At 36.8% G+C, this 25139-nt stretch overlaps 1 protein-coding gene across 3 annotated transcripts in view; it reads right to left on the bottom strand.

Moving 5' to 3' along the window:
• Nucleotides 1–1064: 1064 nt before the first annotated feature.
• Nucleotides 1065–25139, bottom strand: part of PRKCA (protein kinase C alpha) — a 539987-nt gene continuing 515912 nt past the window's right edge. For all 3 annotated transcript variants that reach the window (XM_069076600.1, XM_069076601.1, XM_069076602.1), the window contains 3 exons: nt 20828–20935; nt 18992–19132; nt 1065–8191 (listed from right to left, as the gene is read on the bottom strand). In XM_069076600.1, coding sequence (XP_068932701.1) covers nt 8027–8191; nt 18992–19132; nt 20828–20935 — 414 coding nt within the window. In that variant the 3' untranslated portion in view covers nt 1065–8026. The remainder of the gene's footprint in view (nt 8192–18991; nt 19133–20827; nt 20936–25139) is intronic.

Genomic DNA, 25139 nt, shown 5'->3' with positions numbered 1-25139 from the left:
TGTGTTAGCAGTGCCCCTACATAGTAGGTGTTCAATAATGATCGCTGATTTTTATAATAATCTTTTTCTAGATATTTCTTTTGATTACTAATATATACACCTTCACATACATGCTGACATCAACAACGGTATCAAGTAAATATGTAGTCCACTCTTGTACTATGGTTCTCTTCACATCTCCAGAGTAATTGTTATTGATTAGGGCAGAGTAACCAGGGCACTGAATTTAAAGGACACCCATAGCATCAACACTCCCTTTAGAAGTTAGCAACAACTGAGCCTAGCACTTAGAAGGAAAAATTAATTATGGTGGTTGAATTTCAGCTCCTATCCTGTCTTACTCTGTTCTTGTGCTTGACCCATCCTTACCACCAGTGGCCCCGGTATCTGTCAGCTATCTTGGGATCTTGGTTTTCCCCTATCTGGTATGTCCCTATAATCACTGTCCCCAGGCACAAAATATCTACTTAAGTCTATAGTTCCTGCTGTGTGTAGCATGACCCTGAGCATTATACATTTGTAAAAAGAGAGTATTTGGGCTAGATGATGCTTGTCATCCCTTCCTGCTCTAATGGTTGATTTTCAGAGAGACATATAAACCAAAACAGAGATATGGGTCCCAACAAGGCACTCTAAAATGAAATTACTGCTACAAAGAAATGGTGAAATTAAAACACACAATTATTCCTTCCAAATGATGGGAGGTGGCACGTAAACTTTTTTGACCTTCCCTACATACCAGAGAGGTCGTTTTCTTTATGGGGTGTTTACAGCACTTTATTGTAACAGTCTGGTCATAGGCTGTGTTGTCTACTGGGCTTTACCTGCCATCTGCAGCTTTTGGAAAATTCTCTACCCAAAAAATTCCCAAATAATTTCTTATACTGACCTGTGATATATGGAAACCTTGATGGGGAAAGTCACAATGTGGAAGGGACAACTGTAGTGTTCTTCTTGGATACAAAATCTCCACTTTCTCTATTCAGAACCATTATTAAATGTATACTTTGTTGAAAAGAAAGAAAATTTCTCTAATTATGTAAATAAGACCAAAGAGACCAAGGAATGATCATTATCTTTATTCATACACACTTGCTTTCAAACTACAATTAGTATATTTAACAAAGCGGATCATGCAAACAAAGAATAAAGGTTTTAAGAAAACCAATGCCAATAATTTATACATCATTCTTATTTTTATTTAAATTCCAGATGTTATTTGACATTCAAATGGCCTTTGCATTTCTTAGTAGTTGTTTACTGATAAAACAAAACAACTTCCTTCTTACAAATATAAATTTGGGGATCTTCTGGTAATTTGCAGGATTAGTATTTTTCGAGAGGCTTTTTGTTGTTGTTGTTAAAAAATTAACACACAAAAGCAATGTTGCAACTGCCCCCGAAAGTGAGTCTTTTGCTAAAAAGATCCTAAAAGAAAGGTCATGATTTTAATTTTTAGCAAAATGTTTAGACCCAGAGGAATCACTGTTTCCATTCCAAGTGGTTTTGAAGTTTATTATCAACTCCTCCACTCCTAATCCCCAGGAAAAGAATCAAATTCTTCCAGAAAAGGGAAAAAAAAAAAACATACCCCATGATCATTGATTATCTACAGGCATACTCTTAAAGGGACATGATGCAAACAAAGTTGATTTCTGCAAAATTGTTAACCAGAAAAATGCAGCATCCAACTTTATTTTAGAAATTTTAGAAAGAGTTCTTAATTAAGTCTAATTAATGTATGTTTTTCTGAAAATCAGTTCTTGTCTACACTATCAATTAAAAAGCAACATTGATGAGCAACTATGCTGCTCATTCTTTCTCATGGAAATTACATAGAAATGTTTCTGAACATGGAGGAAAGGGGTTATTGGGGCATGTAGGGACAGAAATAAGCAAGGCAAGGCAAGGTTAGGGCTCGCACTGAAACTAGCAATGTAGACATCTATGCATATCCAAGGAAAACTGCACAGGAGGCTCAGGGAATCCCAAGACATATGACTGACTATGAGTCTCCAATTGAAAGAGTAAAATGAGAGCATCTTTCCTGTAAGACAATTGTTCCTGGATTTTGTGTATTTTTATCTTCAGTATCTCTTCTATGGCTACAGAGGGGTTTGGGCTACTAACAAACCCCACAAGGACTTCCAATGTTTTCAAAATGGCACAAATCCCTAGAGAAGTTGAAAAAAAAATAGTACAACTGTATTTCACAGATGCCATTTCATGCCATTGGAACTCTGGATGTCAACAGCTTAGTCTTCCTCCAGGGTCTGTGTGCTTATTTTTATGAAACATTGTCAGTGATGGTATTTTCTAAAAAATGTTTTTTTTTAGCAGAATTAGCTATTAAAGTTGTATATAAAAAAGTACAAACAGCCCAGTATATGAAGCCATCCCATGTCAATTTAATAAATTGATTTTTTCTTGAAGGCTAAAAAAATTTTTCTGAACATTTTGCACTTTAGTGCAGGGTTATTGTAAGGCTGTTTGAGTATAGAGTTTTACTGAAACAGTTGTTAACAGATACAAAATCACATAGACTAGATATACTGATGTCAGAGTTAATTTCAAAGTTTTAATTTCCTCCCTGCAAAGTTTCTGGCTTTATGGAATTCCACAAACCACATTCAACTTCTTTAAGATTATCCTCAAACACATATGTTCTCATTAGTCTTCTCCTTTTTAGCATCATGTCACAGGACCAAGTTTCCCTTGTCTTCTCCAAAAGTCACCAGAAAGGCAAAGAGAACGTCTATGGCCAGTCAGTTGGTTATGACTGGCCCCAAAGAAATACATCAGTTATTAAAAAAAATAAGTGGCCTTTAACTGTTTACAGGATTACATTGGTGAGTACAGTCACTAACAACCAGATTCTGTCAATTTTTCCTTTACTTCCTGTCTTCTTTCTGTCCTTGCCACTATTACTAGGTGACTTCCATGGCTCTATTGCACTGGGCTCAGAAACCACTTTGTCTCCTTTCAATGCTCAGGCCTTCACTTCCGTTTCTGTGACTGTGAAAGAGGTGCCTTAGCTAGGGAAACTGGCATCCTGGATATCACAGTGGTATCAGCAATAAGAAAATTATTCAGTATAAAGACATCTGTTCACAGAATGTATATAAGATTGAAGTAAGAAAAGTACACTGCTGAATAAGATTAATAATTTGCATTGGTTATAAAGAAAAACCATACAATCACACCTTTTATTTTGGTAGCAACAGAGAAAAAAGGAAAGAAAATGTCTGATTTTTTTGTGTGCTGATTTCTAAGGTGGATTGAAATGAGACTTGTAAGGCCTGGTTAGGTTAACTAAGAACTTTCCCACCAGGGCTCTCTGCAGGAAACCACAGCTATGAGGGACAAAAATGGGAAGGGTCCCACTGATGTCTGATCTATCCCTGGCAAAACTCATCCTATTTCACAAAGAGAAATAGCTGTGGTTTTAAATTAGAAAATTAGGGGAGGGGAATGATAGAGACATGATTAACAGTATGTGAAACATCTTCCCTCCATAAGGAAAAAAAAAAACCACCTCTTTCCCTGTCAATAAATTTTTTCCTGGGGGCTGTTGAGTAAGAGCAAAAGGCTTTCTGAAGCACTATTAGAATTCCACATTTGCACTGATCAGCTAATGTTTACTTAAAACAGTTGGAGGTTCTTCCTTACATTGCTACATAGGAAATATACTAATCCTTTAGAGTCTAGTTCAGATTTCACCTCCTCAGCAATGAATCTCTTACCCTCACTGATGTTGTTGGTCTTTGAACTCCCAGAGTACACAAGAGTTTGTATCTCTCATTTTCATTCTAAGTCCTTTACTTTTGTCTTCTCCCTTTTTATATGGGAGACTCCTTTCTACTGAGATTGGTGTTCCTAGATGGTTCTGGAGTCCCTTATTGCTGCCAGTGAGAATTATATGGCTGGCACTCAACACATACTCTTGCAGTCTAATTGAATTTGATCACTCAATCTCTCATATTCTTCGAACAGTTTCCTTAAACATTTATGACATTATGTTATTTTAAATGGCTCATTTAAATAATAAGCCCAATCTAAAAGGTTTTGTTAGATTTTGCATTAAGCATTTCACAGGGATTGAGGAGTAAAGGCACTAAGAAGAAAGAATTCCATTATCAACGGTTTACTTATATCTTTTATTATTTTTTGCATCAATTCGCATTTTCTCATTTGATTTGAACCTGACGCTAATACCTAGGACTCAGTTGTGTAATTTTTAACTTGGTCCAAACACTCATTAACTTTTGTGAAGAGAAGTCAGGAGAAAAAAAATGTCAGGATCCCAGAATTAAACCTCTTAAGGTTTACAGCTATTCAATAGAGTCTAGGAGAAATAATGCTAAGCCATATGGATAGTTTTTAAATTTTTCTAAGGCATTTGGTTTCTGAGAGAAAAATGAGTCAGAGCCTACCAGGTGGATATGATACTCCCAATGTTAAGTTGCTGGGCTCCACAAGCTACTATTGTACCAGTCACTGGCATAGGGTAGACATCTCTTTCAAGGTGGCATTGATTGTGAACTCTTTGAGGGCAGATGACATCTTATTTTTATCTTGCATCTATAGTACTCAACTGGCACATAAATAATAAATGCTTGCTGAATTAAATTCATCTTCCAAAGAACCCAATTTATTCTCATAAGTGCCTGCTCAACGTTCTGCTCAACGTACTGATTTAAAATATTTTTAATAACTCCCTCATATACAGAATTTGCAGAATTGGTCAATTCTGGTACAATCTGTTTTGTAAACAGATATTTAAGTCAGACATCTCTTAACAGCTGCCCATAGAATTCTTTGCTCTCAGTAATTACTCTCTAAAGAGACATTCCAAGACTGGCCCTAATATCTGTCCTCAGTACATAAAATTTCAATACATCATAAGTTCTTTAATGCCAACCCCCTGCCCCCAACCACCTTGCTCCCATTGACTTCCATTGTCTTTAGAAACTGTTCTCAGCAAATTTGCTGTGCCTAAAATCCCCTTATGTAGAGCAAAGGGATGTCCCTTAGGTTAGTGTCTTTTCTGATCTAAACTCTACAAGGATTAAGAAAAGGATAAAAAGGGGCAGCTTGGTGGTGCAGTCAATAGAACACCAGCCCTGGAGTCAGGAGGACCTGAGTTCAAATTCGACCTCAGACACTTAACACAAAAACTAGCCGTGTGACCTTGGGCAAGTCACTTATCCCCAATTGCCCAGCCCTCCCTCCCTCCAAAAAGCAAAAAACAAATAAAAAAGAAAAGGATACAAAGAGGCTGACTTTGTTTCCTAAGAAAATCTGTGTGGAAATCTGGATGGGAATCAGAAGAGTCCCTCCAAGCATGGTTCTTGATCTGTTTCCCGAAAAGGATGGTTTTAGGAACTGTCTCTGTGACATGACTTGGGAACCATTAGTGGTTCTAAGAGCTTATAGGATAATATCTTTGCTCCTTTGATCTTAGCTCTTTGATCAGTTTTTACCCTAGACCCTGAAATCTAACTCTACACTAAGATTAAACTAAGAAAGTATGAATCCTTCACAGTCCCTTTTGAATTCTGAAGCCTCGGTGCCACAAATGCCTGAAACCATAGCTGACTGTCATAGAATCACTCTTTTTGGGGCTCTACCTTTCCATCTTCCTGATTTCCTCTCACCCCCACCAGGCATTGTAGAGCCCAGGAGTATAGATGCAATACATCACAGAGAGCTCTTAACAGGCCATATGTTAACCTAAAATTTTCATTAAAAAAAATGTTATACACATACACACACACACACACATATATATATGTGTGTGTGTGTGTGTGTGTGTGTGTGTGTATGTGTAGTAAAAACATGGAGAGGCTCAGCTGGGAGACATGTTTTAAGAACAGAGGAAAATCTAGAAGCTTTTTGTAGGAGCCAATGGATACTTCTAGCTCATGTATTTTTGAATCATCAGACATTTTCACATTCCTTTGACAATCTTGCTTTTGGATGATATCTTACATCATTCAGCTCTTCTACCAGCAGCCATAATGAAACGTGATTTCTGGAATGGAGTACTTTTGGCACAATTGGGGGACCTCTTTGCTATTGGGACTGATGCAATGTTAAATCTCATATGGCAAATATTGTTCTCATGACAGCACATTACATGCTAAGAAAAAACACAGCAGCTTGTTTCACAAATAGCAGTACAGACAATATGCTTCTGGCATTCCTATTCTGCCTTTCCCTTGCCTACGAGTCACTTACACAAACAAGGCCCAAGGTGCTGAAAGAGAGCCTGAATAGGCATAAATTATGGGATAGAAAATGATCACTTCTCATTAACTCTAACAGGAAATATTGTGCATGAGCCAACAAAGAGGAGATTGTATTAAGATAAGTATGTCATCTCAAAAATACTTTCTGGCCTAGAAAAACTTTTTTTCTCTCTCTGCTATTTTATGTATGTGTGTGTGTGTTTTATAAGTAGAAGCAGACAGATATAATAAAAGCCCAACTAAATCATGTCAAGTAGCCATTCACTTTGGATCATTGATCTATGTTAAAAAATGAATATATTTAATGCCAGTGACAGTCAGCAGGAGATGCATTGAGGGAGAAAAGAATCATGGCAGCAGAACATGAAGCTAGAATCTAAACAAGGGGGAAGGTGCTTAGAAATGAGAACCTTCACAAATGTAACACAAAGTGTGTCTTATAAAATTATCATAATACTCTCTTTATACTTCATACAATTACAGCAACAGTATAGATTAAGATTTATTATAAACATGCAAAATTCATTGCATGATGCAGATGCAAAACATAGTAAATTCCTTCTAGAAATTAAATGTTTGGGGGAACTGATTTTAATCCATGTTAACTGATTCTACATCTCCAGGTAAATCATCCAATGGGAAACGGAAATGGAAAATGAAACCTATTTTGTTTTCTAAGTAAACTCAAAAGGATAAAGTTTCCCAACTTTAGGGATTGACTCTCTAGTTCAATACTTCATTAAGTTATTGTACATAGTACTTTCATAAACAACACTGCAGCCTATCAAATAAATAAGTACAAAAAGGGGAAAGGGTTACAGCTCAGCTTCTTACTAAGTTAATAAAGTCAGTAGCAAAATATTGTGTTTTGTGAGATTGGCTAACAATGTTCTTGAATAGTGGCATAATTAACAATGGCACCCTGGATCTCAGAATAATCTCTCAGAGATTAACATGAACATAAATATGGAATTTTTACTTTTGATCTGAAATGATTTCATATGCTACCTTAGCATTGTCCTTAAAATATTTGGCCTCTTAATAGAAATGCAATTTAAAACTAGTTATCAAACCAACCAGACATGATATGATGGATTCATGAAATATTTGATTTTTTTTCTTTTCTTTCTTTTTGGTCTTTTAAAACTGAGAGCTGATAGGCTGTAGCTGGGTTATGAACAGCCAATGTTTGGGAATGTTTAGCTTGCAACTGTGTCATCATCTGCACTCTCCTGTTCCTCCTTGGTCTGTTCCAGCAATTTTGTTTTTTTATTAACTAGCAAAGACCATGGGAATAGCTGGCTCAGTGAGGTGCCCCCTCCCCCAACCCAGAGCTTACTCTCTGTGCTCTCCACGCTTCCATTCCAAAGACTGTTCAATTGAAGAAATTTTCAGCCTATCAGATAACAAGAGGGCTCTAACCTGAACTCCATAATGAGGAATTCCATTGGTGAAAATTGACAGGTGAAAGTTAAAGAAAATATATCAAAACGTACCAAAAACGGATTAAGAATTTGCTTGCTTTGTAAGAGTGACATACAACCAACTGTGGCTCCTAAAAGGCTAAACTGGGTACTATATCAACTTTCACTAAGACAATGTTTCTTGATTGAAAGTGAGATGCTGAATGGTTGATCACATTTAGACTTCTAACCCTACAATTTTCAGGTCTCCAACTGGAATAAGCAACGAGACTGAGACCTTAACATTTTAGGAATTAAGGAACACTGTGGGTGGGACCAGGGAATTGGGGTTTTTGTTCCTGTTGGTCATTTTCATACTGCACTCTGTAAGATGGGATGCACAAACTGTGGATTGACGTAGGAGAACCCTTCAAAATCGGCTTGGTCTATGTTAGCAATGACCAGTTGATCAGGTGGTGTTAACACTGGCTGTCCTCGTGTAAAGAATTTGTCAAAGTTTTCTGCTCCTTTGCCACACTGTGAAAGAAGAGAGAAAAAGAGAGGTCAGTAGAGAACATAAACATAGGAAACATCTTTGGGGGAAGCATTTGAGGTTGGAGAATATGTCCTTTGAAAGCTAGGGCTGATTAAGCAGTAAGGATTTGGGAGGAATAGCAGGGCAGTTGGTGTTTAAAATTCTACATAGTGATAATAGTGCAGACTATTCTAGATTCTTAGCTGTAATATTAATAAAATTATCAGATATTTGTCCAACTGGTTGATTTTAGAAACTTGTGTTTCTGATCTGACCCAGGCTAAATTTTTAGTTTAATAATTAACTAGCAGTATTGGGAGGGTTGCTTAAGAGTTATTATTTACTGTTCTTGCTGGGTTTTGTTTGGCTTTATTTAAAAAGTAGATGTGTGTTTCATTGATTTATTTAAATCACTACGCTCTCTTTTACTAGCATATTTCCTTTTGCTGTGTGGGCCAAAGATTATTTAGGTGCAACATGAATTAAAGAAGTTTTGAAGAATTGGGCAAACATTCTATTAATCAGGAATAACTGTCCCTGGGCAAAGTGGTGAAGGAAGAAATATTTACCTCTGCCTCAAAATCATTTTAGGTAGGTAATCTATTCCACTTACACTTAATGTGCCTTCAATTTGCAGGATGATAGAGATTTTATTCTAATAGGTTGTACTTCTGTTTTGCTTTTCTTCCAAAAATCTCAACAGACTTCATGGACATTCTCCTCCATGAATAAACTACTTTAAACTTGTATAGTTCTTTGGGAGGTGAAAGAGACCTCCAACTCAGAGACAAAGATGGTAGCCCCAAACGAGTACGGTGCGGAGCAGCTGCATGCTTTGGGAAGGTCTTTTTCAATGCCCAATTAATCAAAACTCATCTGTTGTAACAACTTGCGTAATGTTCATCTAGCTGATGGTGACCACTGCTTTGTCCTGTTTCAGAGAGAGAGAGAACAATTGGCCTTGTCTTGATATTAACCTTTGCCAGGTTTAGGGAGGAGTATTTGGTCAAAGAGAACCCTGTTGGTTCCCAAAGAGAAAGAATGAAAAGAGGTCAAGCTCTATGCCAATTGGCTGGAACCACCTCCTCCTTTTAGGTTTCTAGGTTCTTCAGTATTAGTCCATGCCAAAGACTTCATAGCCTCACACTTTCTCCCTGGATATGATCATTTACAAATCACTTTCTGCTCATAAAATAGACACGTCATAACTTAACTGCCCAAACAAGATTTAAAAAGCAAACACTCTGAAAGGTGAGTCTACAAAAACTGACTTTTGTTTGTCTCGGGTTTAGTAAAAAATGTTCTACAACACTGAATTTCAAGGCTTAATACTATACCTGGGTAACTTTTATGGCCATTCCTTGTTTATAAAACATGTATTATAAGAACAGCACATAAAATTGCAGAAGTAGAGTTTGTCTGCTTCCTTAAAAACATTTCCTTTTTTTCTCTTCTATGCATTTAAAAATGTTTCAATTTTTTTTGTCAAACTATACACACATTTATCAAACACCTACTATGTGTCCTTGCCACATGTAGAAGTGATCCTATTCCATCCTATCTTCTTCAGTGTTTTTATTTTTACAGAAATGGGTGCTGTATTTTGTAAAAAAACAAAACCTTTTCCCATGTCTTGTTATAATCATATGATTTTTGTTGTTCTTATTAGTAATATAGTCAAATTTCTCTACTTTCCTCCCTCTTTCTCCTACCCTTCTAATCCAATTTAGACTGTAACCATCATTTGTGATCTAAACACCCTCCAGAGGACCGATATAGATCTGAGCTGAGAGCATAAGGAGCAATACAGAGATTGAAGAGTTATAAATAAAACGATTGAGGACGCTGGGTTTCTTACCTCTATTCTTCAGGATATACACAGAAACCTTATTATAAGAGTTATTTCACATGCAACCTTATTAGCTGTCCATGGCAGCCAGCTAGCTCAAGCTTCTAAGGCAGCTTTGTCAGAGCTCAGGCAGTCCATCAACACACACATGAAAAGAAACAGCTGGCACTCCTTCAAATCAGGGTAACAAATGACAGCCGAAGCAAAGATTTCCTATATTATATACACATTCTAACTGCCTCCTGTGCCTATCACACATCTCCTCATCTACAGCACTATTTCTGTCATCATGCACTATTCAAATGTTGTTCACCAAGTAGCTTTGCACAGGAGAATGGACCAGAGAGATCTAAAACAAACTGGACCCCTTTGCCCACTCTGAGTTAAGCAAAGGTAATCTTGGTCTTCCACATTTTTTTTAATGTTTATTTTTCATCAAGCTTCTCTCTGTAATCAAGGGATGGGTGTCAGTGAGCCACAGTTTCGCCCCTTGTGAGACTGAAATATTCATCCTGTGAATGGAACATTTTCTGATGTTTACATTGTGAATAGAATGCTGGCCTTGTAGAGAGGAAAATGTGGGTTGAACTCTCCCTTCTGACACATGCTGCCTATCGAACATGGGCAAGTCACATAGCCTCTCAGTGTTCCAGGCAAGAACTCTTCATAAAATTCTAAGTTACAGGGGAAATGCTGATCTACATAAGCAGAAAGAGATTCCAAACAAGATGAAATCCAAGATCTAGACCAATAATAACAATAAAAAAGAACATATGTCCTTGCTTTAGCAATTCCTTAGTCTGGGAATGGTGCTTTAAAGGCTCTAATCTGTTTGATAAAACTTAGTCAATGAAATATATCAAATGAGAATCAGTAAAGTCTAGTCTGATAAAGCAAAACAGGGTCATTGATATGACTTGAACTGGGAAACACACTGAATAAATATTTGTTGAATTAAATTTAACTAAATTCAGTGTATTTCAACAAGATTTCATATCTAGTGCCTATTTAATTAGATCCACAGTCTTGTTGAGGAGATTGGGGAGTAACATCTGTGGCCTGCTGACACTAGCTTTCCTTTTATTCTATGGGATGGATCTGATATGACCTATACTTAGGACACTGGGAAGAAGCAGCATATGTTTCTGTATCAATTTTGGCCTTTTTTCTTAATATCTCATATTTAGAGACATATCTTCCCTGTCAGTACAATGGAAATACAGGGTGAATAAGAGCAGTTGGAAACACTACCATAAAGAAAAATAAGCACAGAGAAGAACAGAAAGGGCATGGAGAAAATAAAGAGGAAAAAGTTATTTTAGGTTGACTATAGACAGTTACTAGAAATAGCCTTTCGTGTTATTTGACATAGCCCATTCTGTGGCAGTATTTACAAAAGGATGACCTACTTATTTTATGTGCACAGTTTCATGTACTTCACATCCTAGGAACTTGCCTTGGTTTGCTTGTCTGTCTGTTTTTTGGCCAACTAGCATTTGAAGTATTATACTAGGTAGATGCATCAGTGTCTGTGCCACCAATGCTAGCATTGTGGATTGTTCTTTGATATGAAAGCTCATGGCTTTAATTTTCCGGCATGGAATATCAACACTCTGAACTACTGAGCAGGACCTTTTGGGCACTGAGTGGTAGTTCTGTGCCCTTCTACCCTCCATCTCAGGAGATCAGCATTCTCAGGGGAGACAGGGTCAACAGCACTCTGTTGTTTCATTACCAAAACAAGCAGAAACACATGGCGAGTGTTAAAAAGAGAGAAGTTAGTTTGCTGATTTATTCACCCATGATTCTGAAAATGTGCTCACCGAAGACTTTGAGGACCAATGAAGCCAGTGCATTTTGGTACAGAATTTCTGGGGAAGAAGAATGGATACAATAGAATATTTGGAAAAGGGTCATCTATTAGCTGTAGAAATTAAGAATTGGACTGGACTGGCATAATCACCACTTATAAAAATCTCCCTGTGGATAGAGCAATGGATTTGAAGGCAAGAAGACCTGAGTCCTAGCCCTGCTCTGGACATTTACTAGATGTGAGATTGGTCAATGCACTTCAATCACTCACAGCCTCCGTTTCCTCACCTATAAAACTGAATTAATAATACCTTATCATACCTACCTCATAGGGTTGTTATGGGGCTCAAGTGGGATGATGTGTATAAAGTGCCCTGCAAACTTTAAAAACATTAAGTGAAAGTCATCTGTTGTTAAAAATTCTGTCTACGGGAAAACATGCTTGGAAGTGGGTTTCCATATGTTCTAAGACAACAACCACATCATCATAACAATTCTTTTTTCTCACTTTGCCAACATGGGGCACTGACAAACTATCCCAGTAAATGGAAAGGCTCTCCCAGAAAAAATCTTTATTCATAAGCTTTCCTGTGAATACAAGGCTCAAGGCTACATGATACGAAAGCTCACATGTACATGTGGAGGCAAAGACTCAGCCTCCTCGCCTGCTACAATAGATTGTGAGCTTCTTGAGGGTAGGGATGGCTTGTATCTTTCTTTGTTTTCCCAGTGCTTGGTATGTTGTTCAGTGTCAGTTCTCCTCCTCCTCTTCTTTTTCTTCATAGGCTCTTTCTTTGCACTTTATACTTTGCACTTTAACAGGTTTGGGGAATATTAGGCCCCCTTTCCTAGACAGACTTGTAGCAATAGCTATCATGAGAAAGAGTGGTACTTTTTTTTTTTTTTTGAAGATGTGCAATGAACTGGACTTGGCAATTCATGGGAATTTATGTGGCTACTAACTATTTGGGAAATCTGAATAAGATTGGAGACTGAACCTGTGATTTTACTGCTCTAGGGAAATTGTAGGTGAGATACTCCCTTTATCAATGTAAATTTCTTGGCAACTTGTAGTCTGAAGGAGCTGCTTAGAGTACTGAAAGGTTAAGAAACTTGCCCAGTGTCATATAATCAGTGTAGATCAGAAGTATGATTTGGTCAGGTCTTCCTGGTCAGCTATCTACTACAGCACAAATACTACATCTTCATATTGATTATTAAAAACATCATTTTCCTAATATTATACACAAATAAAAAATTTGTAAGGAACTGGCTTCAATGGATTGGAAAACTGCTTGAATGTGATAATGTACCATGGCAAACACACAAGGATTCAAGTCCTAGTTCCAACAGTTACTATCTATGAGACTTGTGGTTAACTTCAAGCCTGAATTTCCTCCCCTGTAAAAAATGAGGATGAAATATTTGTAGTTTACTCCACAATGCTGTTGTGAAGAAAATATCTTTTTAAATCGCTCTATATAAATGAGCTGTCATCATTATTCTCTGAAAATGGAGATTCTTAATACTAGATGCCTCAGAGCTATTGTGAGAAAAGGCGTTTGGTGAATTGCAAAGTAGTATGTCAATATCAATTTTTATCATTATCATTGTCATCCAAGCATAAAATGACAGTTAAATTGAATCCTGGCTCGATTTGACACTTTAGACTTTCTGGACATTCAGTCAGTGTTGTCAGTGTAAATTCTGTTCATCTCTCATAACCACCACTATCATCATCATCACTAATATTTACATAATGCTTTAAGGTTTGTAAAATGCTTTATAAATATCTCATTTTATCTTCACAACAACCTAGGAGGTAGGTTCTATTATTATTCCCATTACACAAATGAGAATACTGAGGCAAAGAGAGGCTAATTGGTTTGTCCAGGGTCACATAGCTAGAAAGCATCTGAGGCAGAATTTGAACTCAGGTCTATGTGACTCCATGTCCAGGACCTAACCTGTTGCATTACCAACCTAACTACATCACTTTTATAATTGAAAGGTCAAAAAATGTCCCAAGTGATTCCCTAAGGCTGGACTTTCTTCACTTCTTTTTCTTCTTCCCGTCCTCTTCTCCTCTTCCTTCCCCTCCTCTCCTCCTCCTCCTTCTTCTTCTCTCTCTCATATTACTTACTTCCATCACACATTTATCATCTCTGTGCAAGTAGTTCACACTTACCTCAATTATTTCTGTTCTACAAACTGAAGACAACATTCTTTTTTTATCATTTATCAATATCAATATCAAAAAATATTTTATATTTTATCAGTCAAAAACCTGCTATAAATGTTATTATTCAAAATTAGGTACTTCATAAGAATTTAAAGCATATTTAATGGATTAAATTGGTATTTAAAAGTGTACACTGTTAACTCAGACAATTAAAACTTATTCAAACTATAGGAAAGTCAATAAGAAATACATTTTCTCTGTGAAATATATTGAGAAACATAGTTTACTTTTAAGTGTTTCAAGTGGAATGGGAAATCAAATTCAGAAAAAAAGTCAAATAATTCTTCACTCTACCTTCACACTGAAATAAGAACCAAAATTGGTTTTTAATGTATTCTTTATTATTCCACTTGATAAAATAACTTTTGTGAATTTCCTAAGAAAATCTGTTCATGGAAGAGAGCTGGCTTGAAGCAACTTTGAAGTCTGTTAATATATAGGACGTTTTTTGGAGAAATTTTTTCATATTTTCCTATTTTTAAAAAATAATTAGTGAATGCTTCTAGGAGATGCTTTGGTCTCCTGTGAGTAGTAACGATGAATAGGTTCTTCAGTAATCATAAATAGTATTTATTTTAAAATTAACTATTTTTTTACAATTATAAAATTATTCCCCTCTTGGTAAAGTGATCTGAAATAATGTAAATATAAAATGTCATACTCCATTTTTTTCTTCGTGGCCCTATGGAATACCAAACATCCCTTTCAGATTATAGTCTATTTTTTTTAATTTTAATTATCTTACTACTGTAATAGCCTGACTTATAAAAGTTTAACTGACTGAAAAACCGAAATGAATTCCATTTCTGACTATAATGTATTCTTTAGAATGGAATTTCACAAAAGAATAAACGAATGCTTACATCTTCGATTTCTGAAAATGAACAGTCTATTGACATTCTGCAAGTTCTAGAAATGAGATATTATGATGAACATATGAGATATTTATAATAATAAATGAGATATTTATTAAAAAAATATATCATTTCCTAGCCATAAAGGACAAGACATATTTGCAGTAATGAAAATTTTGATGCCTAGAATAATCTTCATATGTTCTCTTCAGAGCCCAGGCTTTTTTTTTTTTAAATTTTCTCAAGTCAATTTTAGGTACTGATGTATTTGTTAAATTTTAAGTATTGATATACTTTAATAGATATATCTACTCAAATAAGGTTCTATTCCACTGGAACCTAGTGATAGAACTAGGGGTCAGAAGAATTAAGTCACTGGATTAGTCATTTTTACTCTCTGGATCCCAAATTCTGCATTTGTAAAATGAAGCTGTTGGGCTGGTTTATAATCTAGGTAGCCTATAGAGCTAAAAAAACAAAAAACAAAAACCTGTGATTTGATCAGTTTGTCTTTATTTTGAAATAAGCATATAAGAATGTGACTTTAACCTTCTTTCCCCCAGAAACTAGAGCTACTGTTAATGTATCTTTAAGAGGCTGGCACAGTATTTTTGAATTTAGACATGACTTTCTCCTTGTAAATAAAATTCTAGAAAATACATTCTTATGGTCTGCAATGTATGAAGATAGGGGTAGGATGAAGATGGTGCTAGAAAGGGTGCTAAGATAGGAGAGGGAGGAAAACAGGTATTGATAGGGTTCAAGTGTAACAGATGTCTGAAGTTGAGGAACTTAGGTCCAGGAGGTTCAGAGGGTATCACAAATTGCAGTTCAGTGATCAGGAAATGTCTAAAAGTGGAGAAAGATAAAAGCTCCGGGAATGAAAGCAAATAAACTTGTGTACATATTTTCATAAGAAAGACTAATTCCCAAGTAAGCTGACTCTGAGTTGGCGAGGCTTCCTGGAATAGGAAGACCTGAATTCAAATTCAGCTTCAGACACTTAATGGCTGTGTGATCCTGGGCAAGTCACTTAAACCTATTTGCCTCAATCTTCTCATCTGCAAAATGAGCTGGAGAAGGAAATGGCAAACTGCAATATCTTTGCCAAGAAACCCCCTAAAAAGGGATCGTGAAGAATCAGACATGCCTAAATAACTAAACAATAACAACAACAACAACAAAGTCCCAGGTGAGATCCTTTTTTCAGAGTATGCGTCATTTTATATAACAATCATATTATATAACAGTCATACTCCAACTTCTTTTCTTTTAATTTCAAAATGCATTTCTTTATCACTTCGAACTTTTTCACACAAAACTTCAAACAACACAACTCTTTAAAAAAAAACCCATTTGAGTAGTAATAGTGAAAATATGTTTCTATCCTCTAAATATCTAAGATTTTGTTTGTTGGTGTAGGAATTCTCTACCTTGCCTCAGAGCCCAATGTTTACAGGCCTAATAGTAGTTTCATGATTTTCTATTGCCCAAAGCATTTCATTATTGGGTGAATGGTACTCAGACATCACTGAAAGCCTTGGCAGTATGGTAGGAACTGCCAGAACCAGCAGAACTCTTGGAAACTCAGTGTCACCTTCATGCTACAATGAAGCATCAGGGTAGGACTTTTTTTTTGAGAGCAGTTGGGGTTAAGTGACTTGCCCAAGGTCACACAGCTAGTAAGTGTTAAGTGTCTGAGACAGGGCTTTTTTTTAAATGAAGGATGATATAGAGCTTGAATTTAAAAAAAAATCAATGAAATAATCTTCAGGATTAAATGGATTAATATATAGTAATAAAAATGGTAGCTAGCATTTTCAAAGTGCTTTGAGGTTTACAAAGTACTTTACAAATATAGTCATCCTCACAAAAGCCCTGAGAGGTAGATGCTATTATCACTCCCATTTTTAGATGAGAAAAACTGAGGCAAAGAGAGGTTCAAATGATTTGTCCGAAGTCACAGAGCTAGTAAATGTCTGAGGCAGGATTCAAACTCAGGTCTTTCTGATTCCAGATCTAGAATTTTATCCATTAAGCCATTTTAAGTTTTCCTGTCATGAGGTGTGTAGGGCAGAAGTGGGGAGGTGGGCTGTCTCTAGTAGCAGACCATCAAGGGCAAATCATATTCTAACCTGCTGAAATAACATTTCATAATTTCACCTGAATTTAATTTTAGTGTGAAAATAACTACCAGAAAAGTGGGAAATTATGCAAATAAACAGAATTTATGTGCATCTTAAAATGGAAGTTAGTGAGAAAACAAGACAACTTTGCAGAAACTCATCTGTTTTAGAAAGACAAAGAATATCTACATTTTATATTAACTTTAAAAGCAGCTTCATTATTCTCTTATTAGTTCATTAAAGAGCTATTAGTTTTCAACTGGGTGACTTTGCATTTTCTTTTTCAAAAGAGTCAGGCAAATATATGAAACAATAATGAAAAACAAATTGAAAACCTGCCTAAGCTAGTCAGGGCAGAATTCATACATTCTGCTTCTGTTCCATCCAGCTTTCTGGGCTTCATACTTTGGAGACCTGGGATCACAAGATAAATCCCTGGTCAGTATTTTGGATTGTCCAGGTTACTGGCATCAGAGAGAGGGAAAAGGAAGATGAATAGGGACTGATTCAACATTCTGGTTTAGGAAGAAGTCAAATGACTAGATTAACATTGGTTTTTGTTCAGTCTGTGCTAAAAGCAGCCTGAAAAAATAAAATCAGACTTAGTCACCAGTTTTCTTCTTGTGGCAGGTGAAGCAAAAGCATATGTTTGATGATGAAGTTTCTACTTTGCCTCTAACAAAAGGGTTTGACATCTCAGTCAATTGGGTGAGAAACTGTGTGGTGTGAGGAATCTTTTCTTTGGTTGATAATAGTAGTTGCTTTGTATAAACTAACCCACAGATTGCTTTAACAATGGCTCATGGAATACAGAGACCCATTTCTCATAATCATAGAGTTTAAAAGTTGGAAGTTTTCTCTGTAACCATCTAGTTCAATCTATATCAGAAAGTATTCTTCATTTTGTACAGAGGATATAGTGCTGGGCCTGGACTCAGAATCTTTCTGAGATCAAGTCTGACCTTAGACACTTCCCAACTATGTGACTTAGTAAGTTTACTTAACCCTGTTTGCCTCAGTTTCCTCATCTATAAAATGAGCTGTAGAAGAGAATGGCAAACCACTCCAGTGTCTTTGCCAAGAAAACCCCAAATGTGGTCACAAAGAGTCAGAAATGACTGAACAACAACATTCTCTATTTTGAGGGGAAGCCTTTTGCTTATAAGCGTTCAGAGATAACACGAAAGTACTAGCTGCTCTCCTAGAGACATTGATAATGGAGAGATGATCAGATGCCTTCATATCATTTGCAAAGGGTTATTTGGTGAAAATTAAAATATTGTCAAATAAAAGAAGCTCAAAACTCAATATAAGCTGAAGTCAATGGTCAGAAAACTAGTAGCAATGGAATAACTAACATACACAACATAGTTAAATTAAGATGTTAAATCTGAAGGTAACAGACTGAAGTAACTATGTCCAAGAATGAATGAGAAAGTAAGATATAAGGAAATTATAATATGGTTATGGTAAACTTGGGGATTTATTAGGTGTGTGGGAACCAAAGAAAATACTACTACTTAGAACTTGTTTTTATGATTATACTGTACATGTTAAAAATGGTTCAGAAATATCACTCCTACCTAGGAGTGAGCAAGCCAGGGTAAGAAATTTCATGTTGGTTATGAGATCATGGGAGTTAAATCAATCCTTGCTCAAATCAAGTCATTCTACAGAAAGACCATAAACTAATATTTGGGGCCTGATCAGTTTTTCTATCCTAAAGTGAATAGTAGTTTTGATTACATGAAACCAAACAATAAAATTGGGTGAGTCTTCAGTAGGGAATAGGACAGAGCAAAAAGCTGGTCATTTTCTTTGTTCTGGGGCTGCCAGGTCATCTTTTACTTCTGTCCTGGGAAATGTTGTGACTTTACACCTGTGTTCTCAAAGAAACAGGGTTTTTATTCTTTACTTACCACTTTAGGTTTGAATGGTGGTTGGATCTCTCGGTTCTCCAGTTTCTCCCAGTCAATTCTTCTGAAAAATGCATGTTCTCTGATGTCCCTTTCTCCCTCAGACCCACAGCCCAGCCGTTTTGCAGGGTGCTTTGTCATTAGCTAGACAACAAAAGAATAGTAAAAGAAAAAAAGTGGCAATCTGGTGGATAAATTTTCTTTTCTTTATTCCATTCTCCACTTCCCCAAGTCAACTAAATAAATGAATCTGTACTATAGTGTTCTTCCCTTCATAATCATATAATATAGGGTAAGAGTAGTTTTGAGAAATGTCATGAAAGATTTAAATGGTAATATGCCTGTAGTACCAATTTTATGAAATTTTCTTTTATTTTCAAGTTCTTTTCATCTTCCTTCCATCTTCTGGCACCCATTGTGATCTTGCTCCCTGACACCATATCCTTGGCCATCCCATGGGTGGCTGTCCAACATTTAACTAGATCTTGTTTTTTCAAAGCGCTATAATACTCTAAGAAATTTGTACATAAAGTCTGTGGTGTGAGTATGTGTGTGCTTGTTTTCATGTGTGTATTACTTATTTATTAGCTGAACCAAAATCTTCAGAACTATAGGATTATATGTTAAAAAAAAGTTGCAGAGAAAACTTCTGGTAATCTGTTTATATTGTGAAGCTTTGATATAATAATAGACCAGAACAGGAGTGGAGGAACCTGTGGTCAGGAGGCCAAATTTAGCTTTCTAGGTCCTTGGGTGTGACCTTTTGACTGATTCCAAGTTTTACAGAATAAAATCCTTTTAAGGGGATTTGTTCTGTGAAGTTTGGATTCAGTCAAAGGGCCACCCTTGAGGACCTAGAGGGCCACATGTGACCTTGAGGCCAGTTTCCCCATGCCTGGACTAGAAACTTCTTGAGGGCATGGATTATTACTAATTCAACTAAATTTATCATATTTACTGAGTGTCTATTATGTGCAAGATGCTGTGCTAGGTTTCATTTTTGAGTAACATCTAGTCCCCACTGTTAAGAGTTTGGCAGCTGTTGCCACTGTGTCCCTCTGTATTGCTTACAGAGCCTGGCACCTAAAGGTACCCTGTACATAGTATTGTATGAATGAATGGACACACCTGGAGGTTTCCCAGAAAGTACCTGTTTTATCCCATTAACTATGATTTGTATTTCTCATTCAACTGTGGACTTATATGAGGACAGTTCATATGGGGAAGCTTATATGAGGAAATATTGCTGAAGTCAAACCAATCAATGAACCAACTAACCAAGTAACAACAGTGAGTTGATTTTATAGGATTCTAATCAAGGGTGTACTGGAACCAACTTTAACAAGCTTGTAAGAATGACTGTCAAATATTCAGTGGGAACATTTACACTTTGGAAATAGGCAATTACAAAAAATCACAGCTCCATTTATGATGTTACCTGATTGTGTAGAAAGTTTTAATATTGTAGATTAAACTTTAAAAATGTGTTGCTTTTTTTTTTATACAGAGAGCCCAGGTATATTGCTCTATAAAAATTGCTTGAGTTCAGAAGAAGCTTCAGGGAATGAAGTCATCACCAGATTGGAGACTTGGTGACTAGAGGATAATAATATTAATAACTGGCAATTATATAGCACTTAGAGGTTTGCAAAGTGCTTTACAACCATTATCTCATCTGAGCCTCACAATGCCATTGGTTCTAATCTAAGGCAGTGATAGAAGAAGGGGAGGTATTCATCAGTTCACAGGTGTTGGGTTTGGTTGAAATAACTCAGTTTAATCAACTCTTTTGGGGCATGATCATAATAAACTGCTGCTAAGTAAACAAGATCCACTTACTCCTTTGCAGATGGAAACAGCCTCTTTGGACAATGATTTTGGATAGGAAACATTGTGTTCCATTATGGACTGGAAAAGTTCATCCTCATCTTCACCATCAAATGGAGGCTATTTAACAAAAAGCAGCAAAGTGAAAGGATTTAGAATGATTAATTCATTAACACTGCTAATAAAGAGCTTCTTTGGCAGGGAAGAGCACAGTGAGCTTCTATTCACATCACTGGCTTCAAAGTTACCTCTAGTTAGCTTAAGGGTTTATTTGATTATCTTTAATTAGATTGATGGCAGTACAGATTTCCCCCCCTTTGTCTCTTTAATTATCTTACCCCAGGCAAGCAAAAACAATCTTCAGGGAAAACCATTTTTGGTTAATACTTTTTAATGATTTGCAAATAAAATATAATTAATCCATTTATCTTGTAATCACATGTCAAACAAACTAATTTAGGTTACACTAGGGAGGAACCCTCTCTGTCTACCACAGTAATTCATTTTAGAGCAGGGACACTTGCAATTGAATTAAGAGATACATACAGCCACTTACATGGTTTAATTTAAGGATTAACTTAAGATTGCATCTGCCACCTAAGGGCTCCTATATTGACCTGCCATGGTCCCTGCCTTCTTCTTCTAATTCTGAAATTTTCATAGTCAGAATTACAGTGCTATCATCATTGTCGTCATCATCATCATCATCATCATCATCATCATCATCAGTTGATAATGAAAGTTAAGAAACAGTGGAGTGGAGTGGATCAAGGACTGGTCTCTAAGTCCAGAAGACCTAGTTTCATGATATATTTCATTTTATGCATTTAAAAGCATTACTCTGAGAATGGGTCTGTAGGCTTTGATGGCTGACCAAAAGTGGTCTATGACACAAAAAAGGTTAAAAGAATATATGTTCCAAGAATATCATTTGCAAAGCAAATGTGATTGGCATTGGTAGAAAAAGTTTCCTTACTGGGAGTTTCTTATACCAATGAAATCATAAGTCTGGTCTCCTCCAAAAATAACAATATCATTAACACTACTAATGTCAAATTACAAAATGAAAAGTCTTGTAACTATTTGGAGACCATGGGATGAATAAATAAGAACTCTTGATTTCATAGAGGCAATTTTTATATCATAGATGAAATGATTTAGGGTATTGAGAGAAACGAAGCCTCTCAGAAGGGCCTATTGCTCTTTGTTGCCCTCCTTGACAGGGGAGAAGAGCAGAATAAGGGAAATACAGGTTTTGCAGTTGCTTTGCTGTTTAGAAATAAATACTTATGTGTAATTGGACAATATAGCATCCTGGTTAATGAATAACTGACTGGGCTTGCATGCTTTGCCCAGAGCCAGACAGCCTGTTGGGTTTTGCATTTCTCTAGCTTAAAAGTGATACTTTCTCAATGTCATTTTAACAGTGATAGTTGAAAGAACTTTTAAATGCTTCATTGATTTGAAAACAAAAAGGAACAGGATTTGCCCAACTAGAGGGTGGTGAGGATTAGATGGGGAAGTTAGCAGAGATGCAAGTATTTAAATTTCTAAATGGACTAATGTCACCAAAGTCTGCAGTTCAGAGTTATGAGTTACTCTGAGGTTTTCCTCTTTCATGGACTTCCCTACCTGGTTTCTATAAGTGTGTACCCACTCTCCCTCACAGATATGAGTACATATTGGTAGGAGTGTTTCTATTATTCCTGCATTTGCTTTAATAATCTCTGATATTATATATTTCTTTTGCCTTACTGTTAAGCAAATGGCTAAGTTTAAGAGCTAAATGTGTCAATTGTGAGTAGCTGGGTATGTACAAATGGAAATACACTACTGGCAGCTTGAAAGCTTTAGAGACTGGTAGCATGGGGTATATTCACAACAGGATTACCTCAAAGAGAGTTTGAGTGTCACCTTCACTGGAAAACTACACCTGGCACTGTGAGACTAGACTAGAGGGAAGTGGCGGCCAACCTAGAGAGGGTGCAGGTATCTACATTTTCTATATTAGCAGTATAAGGAACTACAATGTGGGTAGTCATTACATATAAATATGCATATACATGTATATACATAAATAAATATATAAATAAAACCTGGGACAAGATGAAGTACCAAGAAGATCTTCTTTATACTTTTTTCATCAGCATACTGAAACATCAATTAATTTTTACCCCAGAAGGCAGGGTAAGTCACAGAGACACACAGGCTGTTTCAATAAGGAGGGAATATAAAGCAGTGGAGTTGTGGGCAGCTGAGAGGCAGCATAAAGACTGTAGATCCCAAAGAAATAAGTAATAGTGTGGTATTTGTAAGGAGGAAAACAGAAAAAAGGACTGAAGAATTGCAATACTTAGCTAGATCTACCACTTACTATTCTTTTTCTAGAGAAACCTATTAATCTCAACATAGAATTGTCTTGCTCTTACATCAACTACTTCAAAACTTGTGTCAGTACCGTGCCTATATTTACTCACTGCTTTTGGCTAGGACTCACATAACTAATTAGCAACAGGTACAGAGAAATGGCAAAGTAGATAGAGTGCTGGACTTGGAGTCAGAAGCCCTGAGTTTGAATCCTGTCTCAGATACTTCTTAGTGGTGTGAACATGGACAAATCACTTAATTTCTCTGTGGCTACGTTTCTTTATCTGGAAAGTGAGGAACTGGATTCAATAAGATCTAAGGTTCTTTCTAGTTTAAAATCTATGATTGTAATACAAATGTGGATGCACCTCCTGACACAAATCAAAATCTCACATTGACTGGGGCTCTATGTGTCTTGTGACTTTTATGGGAAGAATTTTACTTAGCAGCTAGAAAAGTACAGTGTGAATTAGAGAAAGTTCTGCCTCTGTATGAGTAATTCAGGAACACCAAAGGACAAGAGCCAAACAAGAGATTGTCAAAAAAGGACTGACTCATCCCTTTCATAATAACCACTTACTGGATTAGTCTGGATGACAGAAATCTATAGATAATAAAATCAAGGACCTGTGGCTAAGAGCAGACTAACTTTTCTCAGTTACCTTTCTTGGGATAAAGCCTTGAGAAAACTCTCTATTTAGACTAATTCTGATTGGCTGTAGCTGTGTCCCACCCTCTCACTTCTCTTCTAGTTTTAAGGAAAGGTATTTCTTTGGAGAACATTCTTTGTGAAGGGCACCTGAGTGTGTCACGTGCTTCTTCACCCAGAATAGTTAAAGGTAACCTTCACACTGATCATTCTTTACTATCCCCTTTCATTTCTGAAATGGCAAATGCTAGGATAAAGATAATATTCTTACTGTCTTTTAGATCAGAGAGAGGTGACATGTGACTATGGGTTCTATTTCTATCCACGTAAGAGTCCTTTCTCCCTCCAACTCTTCCTTTTTGCCAACTTTTCTATTACTGTCAAAGGCACCATCATCCACGACTTATAATCCTGATATCATCACTATTCACTCTCCTTCCACATATCCAATCTCTTTTTAAATCTTATCATTTTTATTTTCACAACATCTGTCCTATATGTCTCTTCTACTCACATAGCCACCACTCTACTAAAGGCCCTCATTATCTTTTGTGTGAACTATTGCAATAATGTTCTAATTGGTCTTCTTGCCTTGAGTCTCTTCCTCTTTCTCCTCATTTTCTACTCAGTTACCAAAGTGATTTTTGAAGTTCAGGCCTGACCATGTCATCCCCTTATTCAATAAATTGAAATGGGGATGGAGTCAAGATGGTGGAGTAGAAACAGGACATCTGTGCAGCTCTGGCTCCCACCTCCCCCAATTAATGTAAAAAATGACTCTAGACAAACTTTGGAGCTACAGAACCCACAAAATGACACAGAGAAGCTAACTTCCTGCTGAGGACAGCCTGGCAGGCCAGCGGCAAGCAACCAGTGTGATGCTTTGGGAGCCAACCCCAGACCCACTTGAGCCAGAGGTTTTAGCCCCAGGGTGGTCTGACCAGCTGCTTGCTGGAGGGACTTCAGATCACTAGTAGCTGAGGCGGTTTCCAGAATTATCAACCCATAGATGTCAAGGACATTTGGCCTTTGGGACCTGGGAATTCAGAGTGTGATCTGGCCTTTACCCCCAGGGAGAGAAATGGCTAAGGCCCCGTGGTTGTGCAGCCATGGCCATGTGGCAGCTTCAGCTCCTGGTCTGCAGAATGTAGGGGGACCAAGCAACCAGTCTGAGGGGTAATTGCTCTTGCTTTAACCTGCTTGGATCTGTATTGCTGTCTAGGGTGGACATCCTGGGGTGTGTGACCAGCTTGCCAGAACATGTAGAGGCTTCAGAGAGGACACCCAAGTAATACCTTCGGCAGTGGT

This window comes from Petaurus breviceps, unplaced genomic scaffold (genome assembly GCF_028583685.1).
Source record: "Petaurus breviceps papuanus isolate PSGF00001 unplaced genomic scaffold, PetGlider_PUasm1.0 90925, whole genome shotgun sequence".
In the NCBI taxonomy this organism is placed as follows: Eukaryota; Metazoa; Chordata; class Mammalia; order Diprotodontia; family Petauridae; genus Petaurus; species Petaurus breviceps.
Note: the sequence above shows the minus strand (reverse complement) of the source record. Positions and strands in the feature narration are given on the sequence as shown.